Source organism: Oryctolagus cuniculus, chromosome 13, assembly GCF_964237555.1.
Source record: "Oryctolagus cuniculus chromosome 13, mOryCun1.1, whole genome shotgun sequence".
NCBI lineage: Eukaryota > Metazoa > Chordata > Mammalia > Lagomorpha > Leporidae > Oryctolagus > Oryctolagus cuniculus.
In genome coordinates this window covers 30,408,375-30,423,759 of record NC_091444.1, presented here as the reverse complement: position 1 = coordinate 30,423,759, position 15,385 = coordinate 30,408,375, and the positions used below count along the sequence as shown (strand labels likewise).

Genomic DNA, 15,385 nt, shown 5'->3' with positions numbered 1-15,385 from the left:
TTAAGGAAGACTTAGCTACATAATTTAAGGACATAGAAAAAGGTGATATTTACTGAATCATTACCTTTAACAAGAATTTGTATGTACCTGCATTTATATATGTACATACATATGCATATATACATTCATACATTTTATCTTCAAACTAACTCTGAGAAGTAGACATTGAGGTTCTCTGCCTATAAATGAGAACAGTTTCAGAGAGTCCAATAATTCACTATAATACAACTGCCAAAGTTCTCATGTTGGGATTAAAGCTAATGGTTCCCCACCAGTTGGATCTAGCAGCAAAGGGTTGTACTTTTTTTCCTACAAAGAAAGTCTAGCATGTGCAAAGGCCATTCTTGGCAATCTAATGAAGAACCTCTTCTCAGCATTCTACTCAGAGCACAAAAGAGGTGGGTTCAAGCTATCTCATGCCCAGGATTTCATTTTTATTCTTAAAGTGACAGGGAACTACTTGAGCTTTCAGGTCCATGGAAATTCTCATTAAAATGCCAAAGAGGTACTATTTGTTTACACTGTAAAGTCAGACAAGATTGTAGTTAGAAATGGTCATACCACACGATCAACCTAAGCATTTGGGAAGATGTTATATGTATGAAGAAGTCGTGTTACTGAGGAAATTTCCATGTAATCCAATAATTTTCTATACCCTTTGACAAAGACCTGAAACCAACCAACCAACCAACCTCCCCCTCTCCCTCCCTCTCACTTTCTCTCTCCCTCTCCCTCTCCCTCTCCCTTTCCCTCTCTCTCTTTCTCTCTCTCTCACTCGCGAGGTTCTTTCAGAGTGTTATAAGGTGGCTTATAAATTTTTGTGGCTCTCCAAGAACAATAGGATATAAAACCCTAAGTTTCAAATCCACTAAGAAGGTGAGAAACACTGTCTGCTCCACCAACATCAGCACACTACATAGGGCAAATCCCTGAAATCAAAGCTGCAAGGTGCTGTTCAGGAACAATTCTCTTCTCATGTGTTGGTTTGAGATGGTTATGACTCTTGGGGGATATCTAAGTAGGATAATATGGTCATTTTCTTATAACAAGGAAAATTCCAAAGAAGAAAAAGACAAAATAGGAACAGTGATAATGCATCCGGTTTGAATATTTTTTTAAAAAACATAAGGCCATTATTATCCTCTCTAGAATCAGATATGTTGCCTTTGGGAAGTATATGCATAAGAGATGGAATTTTTTGTATCTCATATTCAGTTCTCTTGAAATGCTATCTTTAAGTACTGTTTGATTATACTTTTTTAAAAACTTCTATTTAATGAATATAAATTTCCAAAGTACAGCTTATGGATTACAGTGGCTTCCCCCCCATAACGTCCCTCCCACCTGCAACCCTCCCCTTTCCCTCTCCCTCCCCCCTTCCATTCACATCAAGATTCATTTTCAATTCTCTTTATATACAGAAGATCAGTTTAGCATACATTAAGTAAAGATTTTAACAGTTTGCTCCCACACAGAAACATAAAGTGAAAAATACTGTTTGAGTACTAGTTATAGCATTAAGTCTCAATGTACAGCACACTAAGGACAAAGATCCTACATGAGGAGTAAGTGCACAGTGACTCCTGTTGTTGACTTAACAAATTGACACTCTTGTTTATGGCCTCAGTAATCACCCTAGGCTCTTGTCATGAGCTGCCAAGGCTATGGAAGCCTTTTGAGTTCACCGACTCTTATCTTATTTAGACAAGGTCATAGCAAAGTGGAAGTTCTCTCCTCCCTTCAGAGAAAGGTACCTCCTTCTTTGATGACCTGTTCTTTCCACTGGGATCTCACTCGCGGAGATCTTTCGTTTAGGTTTCCCCCCCACCCCCCAGAGTGTCTTGGCTTTCCATGCCTGAAATACTCTCATGGGCTTTATACTTTTTAAAATGGAGTGTGTCAATCACGAGTACTGATGAATTAGCAATAGCTCTGTTGGTTGAAAAATCTTTTCCTGGTGTATAGGGTAGATTCTCTCCACTACTACAACCCTGCTCTATCCTCTGTGACCTTATTTGGTCAGTATTGTGGCTCACTTGCCTTCTGGCTTTGGATTAGTTGGCCAGCTACTAGGAAGAAGTCACTAGACATCTAGAGAGCAGACAGAAAGGAAAGTCTGATGTCGCAGTGTAGGAACAACTTTGGGCTGGCTGTCCCCCCAGGAGTGGTCACAGCTTCTGCATGTTCTTCATCCAGCCCTTTCTGTCTCTGACTGTTGTCCCCTTTCAGGGTGCAGATAGTGATCAGAGAAGAGTTAATATAGCAGGCTTGATTGCTTGTTTTTAGAAAGGCCTCCTTATAAAATTGGTCCCTGGTTGGGATCTGGTAACTTGTATTTTACAAGAACTGAAACAAGTAAATCATCATGCCTACTTTTTTGTTTATTTAATTGTTTACACAAATTACATGGTTTAGAGGCCAGCATTGTGGTGTAGCTGGTAAAGTTGTCACCTGTGATACCCATGCTGGCATCACATATAGATGCTGATTTGAGTCCCTGTTGCTCCTCTTCCAATCCAGCTCCTGCTAATGTGCCTGGAAAAGCAGCAGCAGATGGCCCAAGTGCTGGGCCCCTGCATCCACGTGGGAGACCCAGAAGAAGCTCCTGGCTCTTGGCTTTGGGCTAGCCCAGCTCTGGCCATTGTGGCCATTTTGGGTGTGAACCAGCAGATGGAAGATCTTTCTGTCTCTCCCTCTCTATCCTCCCCTCTGCAAAAAAAAATTACATGGTTTATGCTTACTTTCTTTTTTTTTTTTTTTTTTTTTTTGTGGGAAACTGGAATTTTCTTGCATGCAGATAGCCTATATGAACAACCCTCGTAAAATCACTTAGTTCTGAATTTCTACTGGGCAGCTTTAGTTAGTAACACTACAAGTGTTTCCACAACGCACTGTTGGGGGTGTTATCATGTCTTGTGTGATATCACTGGAATAGGATGCTTGGGAGCTGGTGCCTGGTTTTCCGTGCACTTCACTGCCATGCCTTTCCCCTTTGTCGCTTGTATTCTGGTCCCATTTGCTATAATCAATCCCAACTGCTGATAGGACTGTGCCATGAGTCCTGTGAATCTTTGTGGTGAACCATTTAGTCTAGGTGTCAGGGTCATCTTGAGAATCCCTGACATACATAATAAAAGAGCTCTGTTGTTACCATGTTCAGAGCACTCCACCATTTCTTCTGCTTGCACTTCTGAAGATAGTTTATTAAGCTCTCCCCAAGTAACTTAATTGAATTGTGTCTGTCTCCTGAGAGATCTTTCTTCTGGGACCCTGAATGGGTTACCAAGTGACTAGATATTTCACATAAAAGTAGTGATATTGATGAATTTATTTGTGCATGTGATTTTTGAAAATGTCTCAACTAAGGGATTAATGGTTTAAAATGCAAAATAACAGCAATCTATAGCCTTGTTATCTTCTTTAATGAGGGTGTGAGTAGGTTATGATTCTCTAAGTGGATGAAGAATTGTGAATCTTGTTTGAACAAGAAGAGGGTAACTAAACAGGTGCTTGATTGCTCATAAAAATATTTAGTTGTTGTTTTTCTCCTTTATCTCTATGTTCTATGGAAAGAAAGAAAATTTGCTCTCAAAACTAGGGAGACTAAGCATTTACAATGACAGAAAATGATCTTTTCATGATATAGGATTATATTTGCATTATATAAAATATCACTAAAGTAGATGAATGGTCCAGTGTCCCTGATAAGCAATCATTTTCCTTCTGAACAGCACTTCTAATAAGTATTTGTTTATTCACATAGCATATTTAAATTATTTCATAATTATATTTAGATTATTTAACATCCATAGCTATTTATATCATCAAATAATATTCTTTCTTTTACACTGTACACTGTGAAGCAAGATAAGGCAAATGCTTAATGAAATGGAAAACTTCCTCTTAAAAAAATCTAAAAATTACGCTACTTAAATTTTAAATTCTAATAGATCTTACATAAACTTTTAAATTAATCAGGTAGAACATGTTTTGCATCACTGGATGGTTTCTAAAAAAGAAAGGAAAATAAATTCCTAATGTAAACTCTTGTGGTTTTTTCCCTCCACTGTATTTATGTCAGATGCTTTGACCTACAAATTTAGTTGATGCTTACAGATAAAAAGCTTTCTTTCAGAGAACTCATGTTGCATACCCTTTGTTTATTAATATCTTGGTAAACCACATGTCGTCTTGATAAAGTAATCCTGAATCAGACAGGCCTTTTTGCTGAATATCTTACTTCAGTTTACATATATGTTTATTGATTGCTTTTGCTAATAAATGCTTTCTTCATTGTAATTTAGCTCCATCTCAGCAACCTCCACCCAGAGGACAAGTTCAAAGTTCTTCTGCTATCAATCTGTCTTGGAGCCCACCTGATTCTCCAAATGCCCATCGGCTTACTTACAGTTTATTCAGGGATGGTTTTGAAATCTACACAACTGAAGATCAATACCCATACAGTGAGTTTCAATGTCTGGTGATAGAGAAATATAATATTCTAAGAATTGATACATTAGTTAAGTTCTTTGACATTGACTATAAATGTCATTGTGGTTTTCTTTGCGTTGCACAGAATGTTTCAAGCAGAGAGAGAATTATATATCTCACTAGCAATCAAAGAAATGCAATGAAAAGAAGATGCTTATTACTTGACAAAAACACTTAATGCTTATTAAATGCCCAAAGAGGAAAAAAAAAAGATGGCCCCATCCAGTATTGATGATGGCATGCTGGGGTGTCTGTGCAGGCTCATTGGTACAGCTCTTCATGTGTGATAAACTGTTGAAATATGTGAAAACATTTCTTTTCACACTGTTTGACTCAACAAACCTCCTTTAACGAGTTTCTTTCAAGCAAATGGCTACAAATGGACGCAAAATCACAAAAGATGTCATAATTATATCATTTGTTATATCAAGATAATAGAAGCTATACATATATTCAACAGTCTGAATAAATGATAGCATATAGCATTCCAGAATTCTGGTGTATTGTTAAATAAATTATAGGCCATGATAGCCTGTAAAATTATATCTTCATTTACATATAAATGGATGGGTTGTTCATGACATATTATTAAAGGTAATTAAAATATTACAAATTTGTGAGTTGTAAATTTTCATTAAAAATGGGAAGATTTACAACAAGCACATCTAAATTTTCTCTGCATGTAAATATTACACAAAATGTATCAAATAGTTCTAATAGACTCAATATTTAAAATTCTCAGATAAAAACTAGCTCTTAAATCTAGAAATAGAATATTAACATTTAAGAAAATAATGTATCTTTATGCATATGCTGCTATATGTAAGAAATGAAGTACAGCAGCAAGAACTTGAATTATAAAAGATACAAATATGGATAAGTCAAGAAAGAAGTCTTTGTACCTGTAACTTCTATGAAGTTGTCAAATGAGCTTGTAGAAATCAAACCATTATGAAACCATAGTCTTTAAAAAATACTTACTCCAATATCTTAGGTGCAGTTTTCCTCAAGACAGAATCAAGAAATAGAATGGAAACTTTTACATCATTCATTCTCTGCCTTCTCTTTGTTTTTCTTTGCTTCTAGTGTTGTTTAGCTAGAAGCTAGCTTAAGAAAGCTGAGAACAGCGATTCCAATTCAGATTTATACTTTGTTCTCTTTGTTTAATATCCAGTTTTCCAAATTCTAGTTTAACATGTGTAATTATTTAGAAATGTAAATAAACTTCTGTCAACACACTGCTTTTCAGTAACATTTCTTAGAATGGTTAGAAGGATGCCTTATCTTAAAATAATGGTTGACTTTAAGATTCCACCATAACAGTTTTATTTTGCATATATAATAATAGGTCGTATTTTGTACCTAATTCTGTATGTCTTGCTCCTAGCTTATTATGACCAGTACTTTCTATTTTAATTGTAATGTCTCTTCAATATTCCAAGTCTTCTTTGAAGTTAATGGAAACTCTGAACTTCATGATGCAGATTGCAAAGGGAAATGAACATCTGTCTACATCTGCCATGTTGGCAAAGCATCCTAAAATCCTGCTACTAAAATGTTTATTTTCTTCCAAAAACCAGCATGATCCAGGTGTCCCAAAACTTAAACTTTTGTGATAGAAGAAGAGAGAGTTGTAAAAATACCGAAAATGATTTTGATTATGACAGTACCACTGGTTGAAGTTGGGAATTAGGCTTACCCTATTTTCTATACAGCTTAATTCAATAATAATAATAAAAAAACTAAAACCTATCCCTTATACCATTCAATCTAAAGGGATGTTTTTTAATAATAACAGGCCATGTCTATTTTATAGAACATTACATTATGAGTACAATATTTTAGCTCTTTTTCATGAGTACACTGATAAAGAATCCAAATAGTGGTTTCTTATATAATAAATGTGTATTCATTCACTAATCAGACATTTATATAATCGTATTAAACAAAGTATTATTTCCTAAAGCCTTATTTTTTTCATTAAAAATGCCACTTCTGGCATTTCTTGACAATCACTGTAATTAATGATGTGAAAATTATCCGCATGATGGCATCTGAACGGTAAGAACGATTGGTTAACACTGTCAGAACTTTGTATCATTCTAATAATACCCTCATGTTCAGTATTCTATTTCCAGTGCATGGCTAGCATGCGTAATATGAAAAGGAAACACTACTACTTCTATTCGGTCGAATGAACACAAATCTTTGGGTTAAATAAAGGCATTCAGAATTATAGGTGGAGAATCATTGAACTTTTCAAAGAAAATTAATACTGTTGTCTTCCCAGCAAGTTTAATCATTTGGTTGAGACCATTATAGAATTCTTTGTTAGAGTGGAAACTTTTTCAATCCAGCCTGTTATGCTATGGAATTCTCTGGGCCAACAGAGAATCTATCCAACGCTCATGATACGCTGGTATTTGAGAGTACTTCAAAAGTTGATGGAAAATAAAAGGAGTTTAGGGGTAGACATCTTGCCTAGCAGGTAAGACATCTATTAAGACAACCACATCCTCCATCTGAGTACCAGGGTTCAATACCTGGCTCTGGTTCCTGACTCCAGCTTCCTGCTAATGCAGACCCTGAGAGGCAGCAGTGATGACTCAAGTAGCTGGATCTCTGAGTTGCCATCTCCTGCCTTTCTCCTGGGCCTGTCCTTGCCCTTGCAAACATTTGGTGAACCAGCAGATAGGAATACTCTGGTCCCCTCCCCCACCCCTCCCAAAAGAAAACTTAAAAAAAAAAAAAAAGATTTCTTTGAAAAAATTATACAGAGAGAGAAAGAGAGAGAGAATCTTCTATCCATTGGTACATTCCCCAGATGGCTTCAGTGGCTAGCGCTGGGCTAGGCTGAAGCCAGGAGCTTCATGCAGGTCTCTCAAGTAGATGGTACGGACGCAAACACTGGGGCCATCTTGCACTGCTTTTCCCTGGTCATTAGCAAGAGCTGGATTGGAAGTGGAGCAGCTGGAACAGGAACCGCTACCCATATGGGATGCCAATGTCACTGGTGGTCGCTTTACCTCCTGTGCCACAATGTTGACCCTCACCTTTTTTTGTTTGTTTGTTTTCAATGAACTTATATTGCTGTAAAGATCTTTTTAAAATCCATGCATTTTTTGCAATATGCATGTTTCACAAGCTTTTTGAAAACTCCTTGCATGCATAAAATATTTTGACAATTTTTGTGTACTTTGAGTGATGCATATCAGGGGGCTTCAAAAAGTTCATGAAGATGTGTATTGTAAAAAAACTATGTATGGATTTCAGACTTTTTTGCACCAAAATAAATATATTTTAATGCTATTTTTCAATGAACCTTTTGGAATACCCCCAACTATATAGAAGCATGCATATAATATATGAATGCTTACATATTCAATACATATCCATATATATGTATATAGTGTTGTCATAGGAACTTGTGACTAGATTTCTTTTGCATTTAGGAAAATCCAAGATTTCATAATATTCTTTCAATTCTGCCCTAGTTAGGCATACTGAGGATACTTCTTTAAAACGCTGAAAAGCAACATCTTTTAGTTCTGTAAAGTACTTCAATTTTATGATATAGCAAAGATAAGTAATTAAGAATATGAATCTGGATGTTCCCATATTATTTAGATTCTCAGAAGATAATGGTTCCCTGATTCGATTTCACAACATAGAAACACACTAATATGAATTAGATTTCAATAAGAATATACTTTTTATTAGTTGACACTAAATATACTTGTAGAGAAATTAAAACATGTTTATGGGTATTGTTGTTAGCATTTCTTTAATGCTATTCTTGAAAATAATTTGTATAAACAGTAACTTTTTGACATTTATATATCTTTTTATTATTAAAGTATTTTATCCACTGAAGGAAGTTTAAATGAAAAATTAGGCATTGCAATTAAAGTATTCTAATGTAATCATTAATTTCATTTTGTAAATTTTCTGGGGTTATGTGCACTCCTGATTATTTTTATAATCAAGTATATGTACCTTTGCATTCTATGTTTTTCTTAATTTGCTACATGGTCTTCATCACTATTGATTTGAATGTATATTATTAGAATCCCATTAATGTAATAGACTAATGTTAGAATATTATAATACATTAAGATGTTGCATTTTAATTTATTTAAACATTGTTCTATTATAAATAGATATAAATAATTTCACATGCTTCCTGAGCAAATGTGCCTTAATAACTTGGCTAAGGACCATGGTCTCAATTTTTTTTTTAGTGTATGCTGGTGCCACTTATCAATTTATTACCTCTGAATTCTAAATCCACTCTTCGTTGACTCTTGTGATAATGGAACTGGAGCTATAAACATTTATCTTTTTCTAGCTGGTGTACTGTTCAATTTTATCTGTAGAGGGTGCTGGAATGACCCTTTAGGAAGCAAAGGTTTCTCTACCAGGATCTGGGGTGTCCCTCTCCGCAGAATGCCAGCAAGATATATCACCTTTGAGCAGCTTTCCTCCAGCCCCCAAAGGGAAGCTTACTTGATATCATGCAAGCGAGCAGTGAGTTCTGCAGCACACGAAGCCCAGGGGACGCATGGAAGTCCCCACCAGTTCCACTGACGGCACTTGTAGGAAGGCAGCTTCCTCAGTCAGTGCAGAGGGTCCCTTCCCAGTGGCTTCCAGGATGCAGTACCTCTTTCTGTGCACGTCCCCTGTCCTCTGGAGCATGGTATCTCAGTGAGTTCTGTGGCCCAGCACCTCAGGCACTAGAGGGGCAAGGTCCCAGGGGGTTGTGCCTTCATGGAGCCTCAGAAAAATTCTCCAGTGCAGTTGTTCCATCTCCAAAGAAGTCTAGATGTCACCATGAGGATTTCTGGGTATGTTCTTTCATTGGGCGTTCTGCCTTAGCACCAAAGTTAGTAACTTCTCCCTGTCCCTTAGGTTCCTATATTCTTAGGTTTTATCTAGCATTTAGGAAGTGTATTTTGTGGTAAATCATCATTCTATTAAACTTTCCCTATGCAAATTACTCTATGGTTTTTGTGCCCAATTAGGACATTAAGAGAAAGGGCACTTCTAATAGTATGAAGATTCTAATACGATAGCCAACATACTTTCATGAAGAATTTGTAATTATATATATATATATATATAAAATAAACAATGAAAAACTCACCTTACATTCAGATATTCACTCGTGGTGTTTGGTCTTTAATTATCCCCCTCCCTCAACTACCATGGTGACATCTGGGGAAAGGGCAGTTTCTCCTGGCCCTTTGCAGAAGGTCCTTTAGAGGATGCTGGCTAATCTATGAGATATAGCTGGCTTCATCTCAGCCTGTGGCATTTGCATGGGATCAGTTTCTGATGCATGAAGCTGATGAACACATTTAGTTTCAACTTGGTCGGTCCTGAATGCTCTGCTGTCTTAGACTGCCTTAGGCTCTTAATATTGCTGGGAACTTTTCAAAATATTTTCCCATGTCCTACATCCACCCTTGAGTTTTCCAGGAGCTGAAGGGTTACTCTGCCCCAGCCATGAAAGGTCCCATAGTATGTCCTCGGGCTCTAAACACAGTATCCTTAGCATTTAGGAAACCAAAAATCCCTGTGAGTTAGAATCTGAACATGAAACTATGCTACTGTAAGTATGTCAGTATGCTGGGACCTTCAGGATGGTATCTTAGCGAAATGGAACCCTCCTTTCCCTTCCCCCTGACACTGTCCCATGAGGGAGCAGGTGGTAGCCATTCTGGCATTTCTCTTCCACAGTCTTACAGTGTACTTGCTGCCTCTTAGGAAAGGGTGAGTTTTGCACCCATGCTTGATAATGCCCACTTCTTATCCTTTCTTGAAAAACGAAGATCACTCTTTTTTCCCACCTCATTCTTTTCGCCCTTACACTGCTTCATGTATAGGAGTCCTGCTTGTACAGAAATTCTCTTATATAAATTCTTAATTGATGATTTTTAGGAAAGTCTCTAAAAGCTCAAAAAAAGAAACATTTATACTTTCACAAAATTTCCATAGGTCAGAAAAGAGAATTTCTTTTCAACAGAATTTCTAGTCAAGATGCTGGCCAGGGAATTGATCTGGCTCTTGGTAGTTGAGCTGATCCTTCGTTTATTGTGTTATTGTTTCATAAGCAAACCAGTAATATAGAGGAAAGAGTTGTTTCTGCTTTTATGTTTTGGAGCACTGCAAGAACTTTCTTTTATGCGTTATATCAAAAGGACACTACACAGAGCCAAGCAAGAGCTAAAACTTCTAAACGCTCTTTATTATGAATAACACTTTTCTCACATTGTACTGAATAACAAAAGTACCCAATGTCCTCTTTATTTCAATTTTTAAAGTAGGAAACATATTCTGAATCCAGAGTAGATTGTCACAATTCATACAGTTTTAAATAATATAATATTACAAAAGCAATTTGATTCTTTAATTATATAATGTGACAGTTGTGTACTTTTCTATCTCTTCATTCCAGGTGTTCAATACTTCTCAGATACTGCCCTGTCGCCATATACCTCATATTCCTATTACATCGAGACCACCAGCGTGCATGGTTCAACAAGGAGTGCAGCTGTCACTTACAGGACGAAACCAGGGGTTCCAGAGGGAAACTTGAACTTAAGCTATGTCATTCCTGTTAGCTCAGACTCTGTGACACTTTCCTGGACTGCACTCTCAAACCGTTCTGGTCCTATAGAGAAATACATTCTGTCTTGTACTCCTTTGGGTACTACTCAGCCATGCGCTCCCTATGAAGGCAATGGAACCTCTGCTGCCATCTGGAATCTGGTTCCATTCACCAAGTACCGTTTCTCTGTACAGGCCTGTACTAGTGGGGGCTGTTTACACAGTTTGCCTGTTATGGTGACCACGGCCCAGGCACCTCCCAAAAGGCTGAGCCCACCCGAGGTACAGAAAATCAGTTCCACAGAACTTCACGTAGAATGGTCTCCACCAACAGAACCAAATGGTAAGGATTCACAGCTTAGATTTCTCTTTCTTGGACAAAGCATCCGTGAGCATATAGACATTTGGAAGTGTGCACTGAGAGTCTGGCTACTGTATTGATTTTTATAACTTTGTGTTATAATAACTGAGAAACAATTTCTAAAGACATAGGATACTGTTTGTCCTGGTTAGTGGAACAAGTGTTATTCCTTCTAATCTAATAACAAATTCCATTCAATTAAATTGCTCTTTAAAAGGCTAATATTATCTTTGCTCTTAATGACATCTGCCATAACACAAATGATGTTTATAATTTGAAACTCACTTATGAAATGCATTATATTTGACTGAGTCACAAGTTAGGGCACCAATAAGCAGTAAATTTTCTCTTTTAAGCGAGAAAAGTCTGTAAAATAATACAAAAAATATGCATGTTAGCTAGCTGACTCCATTAAGTTAATTTTTGTGTTCATAAAATTGAACCCTTGGTTATATAGGCCAGATACATATTCGTGTAGTTTTTGTAATTTGTATCATGTACATATTATGAAAAACACTTTCCTCAGGCTTTTTAAGTTATTTGATAAAATTGAGTAGAAGTTAATGATAATATTTTGCAAATAGGGCTCATGTTAAGTATTAAGTCTTTGTGCTGTAATGCAAATTTAAAATGTTATGTCAAAAACTAAAAGAAAAGGAGAAGAAAGGAGGGTGGGAGGGAAAGCAAGGGAAGAAAAGAGGAAGAAAATATGATTATATTTTTAAAATTGTATTTACAAATTACATTGAATCTGTTAAAACTAATTAAAAATTAAAATAAAAATGATAAACACCCCCATATATGATAATGTAATAATTGGAGGTAAGATGACCAAATTCCCAAGAACTGCCAATTCTTAGTAGAAATTGTGACCAAACATCCTGAAAAAGATTGAATTTTTCTATGATTAATTATAGCTGTTGTGTTTTGATACAGTTATCCATTGGGTTTGTTTTTCTCCTAAATCTGTCTGTAACAGTATTTTATGTGTGCATCCAGCTAACATTTGTTGTCTTTTGTAAGCACCTATCATATAGATTAGTAAATTACTACAACTAGATTACTAAAGAAATTGACAGATAATCTAGTTGGAAGAATAATGGAAATCCAGCAGTCTTCATGTGATCTGTCCCCACCCTACCCCAAATAGTTCCTTTGTCTGATAAGTGACCTAAATTCATGGTTGGACCTTTATAGGAATAATTATAAGATATGAACTGTATATGAAAAGATTACGTCCTCCTGAAGAAACTGAAGAAATTCGCGTTTTTCAGAGCAGTGGCTGGCTCAGTCCTCACCCATTTGCAGAGTCAGCCAATGAAAATGCACTAAAATCTCCTCAAACGATGACGACCGTCACTGGTTTGGAGCCATACACAGAATACGGGTTTCGAGTCTTGGCTGTGAATATGGCTGGTAGTGTGTCTTCTGCCTGGGTCTCAGAGAAAACAGGAGAAGCAGGTAAAGACTAATGCTTTGAACTCTACTGTCAAACTCATGAATGAAAGCGCTGCTTTAAATGAAAGTCAAAAGTGCCTAAGTACATTTTGCAAAGCAAGAATTATATACTTACATAGGCCAAGGGAAAAAAATTAATATATAGCCTAGTTACTCCAATAACTCAAGGTCATAACGTACTTGCACTAAGTTTTAAGGGAAATAGTAAATGTTGTAGCAGTTAATTCAGGGTGAAATTGACTTAAATAGCTATAGTCTTTGGGGGAATGTTTGCCAAAAATAGCAGTTGATTTTTCTGTCCTGAAGTGAAGTCACCCCTTGTCTCTTCTTGCTCCATAGTTAGCACAGTTTGTGTTCAGTAGAAGAGACAACTGTTACCAATTTCACAAATCTGCTTTTGTTTTTGTTTATCTTTCCAAAAAATAGTTTAAATACAAGATGGCACTTGCATATAACAGAATCCTAAACACCCTAAGCTCTAAATCCCAAGTGTGCTTGTATAAACACTTGGCATAACAGTAAAGAAAGAGGATGAAAATCTGTAATTTTCTCAAAATAGAATCATTAAGGCAAATGAGACATTTTTCATCGTCTGCCTTATTCTTTACATTGAATGCGTTGCAACTTTGAGGAGCCTTTAAGAAGAATGCTTTTGTTGTGATCTGAATGCATGGTGAACCAAAGAAAACCAAGTCCTGACCTCAGCTGGATCAGTTAGGACTGTGGAGGGCGAGGGTGGCTTTAAGTTGATGTCCAAGGAAATCATTTCATGAATAAAATGTGCTTTGTGCTTGAGCATCTCTTAATGACTAGCAGCCATCTTGGACAAATAATCGGGCCATGATAGCACAAGTGATGAGGCATGGCATTCTGGAAGGGGAAGATCAAGGTCAGAAATGAAAAGTAATGGGTGAAACTGCAATCCTGGACCCTCATAATCTTATGGGTCACTGGCTGATGAAAGTAGGATGAGGTCCTTTGATAATACACCTTTGGTTAGCACATTTAAAATCCCCATTAAGATCTCAAGGATGGCAGGGGGAAATGTATGGTGTGTATGTACCCTGAACATTTCTATCAAGATTTATTGAAAACTTTCAAAATTTCCTTGGGGTTATTTAGAACATTTTAGATGTACCGTTTTCTGAAGAGTACTATCCCCTCAACTGTGTAGGTTTGACTCAGGGAAATAGTTCTTAGTGTGGGAAATCCAGTACCTCACTATGAGTTGTTTCAAACTTTGTGGTTTGAGAGTCTCTGTTTTGTGCCTTCTTTCAAACATGCAGATCTGCGGTTACCTTCCTGACTGTTCACTAGTTATCTTGATGAACACGGGAAGTTCCTCTAAGACTTTCATTTTATAAATGGAAAATACTTTTGCTGACTATACAAAGAAGGTATTTTTGCAGATTACATTTCTAAAAAGTGGCATTTACCTACAGCTGTGTAGTTTTCAAGTTTTTCACATCAGAATATCTTAGAAGAAATGGGATATTTTAGAAACCGAAATCAACATGTGATTTTATTGTGAAGATATGTACGACTGCATTCATTGTTTTCACGTTGCTGTTTTTGTTGTCTTTGAAAGCACCCATGTTCATGAAGCCTCCGTCAGTATTTCCCCTTTCTTCATACTCTCTCAATGTCTCCTGGGAGAGACCAGCAGATAATGATACAAGAGGAGAAGTTTTGGAGTATAACATCAATATGATTTCTGAAGAGTCACCTCAACAATCTATCCCTGTGGTGTTTTCCAAGGTACTGTTACTTTTAACTGATGTCCTGTCAGTTTTGAATTACAGCTTCATTTTCAACAATTTCTGAGTTTGCAGAATTATACAACAGAAATCTACCCATATATCCATTAAATGAGACATTTTCTTACAGTGTTATATGTACGAGTCTCTGTGTATGTACATCACTTTTTCCATATTTTCTTATATTAGAAAAAAATATTGGTTTAATTTATTTCCAATTAGCTGATTTTTTGACTTATCCTATAACCTTAAATATTTTGCAATAAATTGATTACAGTCACAGAAAACTATTATATTATTTAGACACACAATAGTGTATTTAACCAATCCACAATCCATAGTTGATATTTATATTGTATCAGTTCATTTGAAGATAGGAATAACAGAATAAAAGGCTTTATATGTTTCTATTTCTATGGGAAAAAATTCTAAAGAATAGAAATTATCACAGCTGCTAATAAAAGTTGTATATATCTTCAGTTTGGGATATACAATTACATATTACCTTCTAGTAGTTCATTACCAGCTAGCAGTAATGAGAATAATCATAGCTAACAGCTTCTAAAGCTTTACTGTGTCCATGGTGAATTCATTTGACACAGACAACAGTCCTGGAGAATGAGAGGTTCTTATTCTCTCCAGTTGATAATGGCGGCTGCTATGCCTTATTAGCCCATTTTGCCAGTGTGTGGGTAACCAATGACAGAAG

At 36.4% G+C, this 15,385-nt stretch overlaps 1 protein-coding gene across 6 annotated transcripts in view; it reads left to right on the top strand.

Annotated features, from left to right (window-relative positions):
• Window positions 1-15,385, top strand: part of USH2A (usherin) — an 848,241-nt gene that overhangs the window by 244,841 nt on the left and 588,015 nt on the right. For all 6 annotated transcript variants that reach the window (XR_011381453.1, XM_070055318.1, XM_008268426.4 and 3 more), the window contains exons 16-19: window positions 4,305-4,463; window positions 10,949-11,443; window positions 12,659-12,922; window positions 14,508-14,677. Coding sequence is in view for 5 of the 6 variants with exons in the window: in XM_070055318.1 (XP_069911419.1) it covers window positions 4,305-4,463; window positions 10,949-11,443; window positions 12,659-12,922; window positions 14,508-14,677 (1,088 nt within the window). In the remaining variant the exon portion in view is untranslated. The remainder of the gene's footprint in view (window positions 1-4,304; window positions 4,464-10,948; window positions 11,444-12,658; window positions 12,923-14,507; window positions 14,678-15,385) is intronic.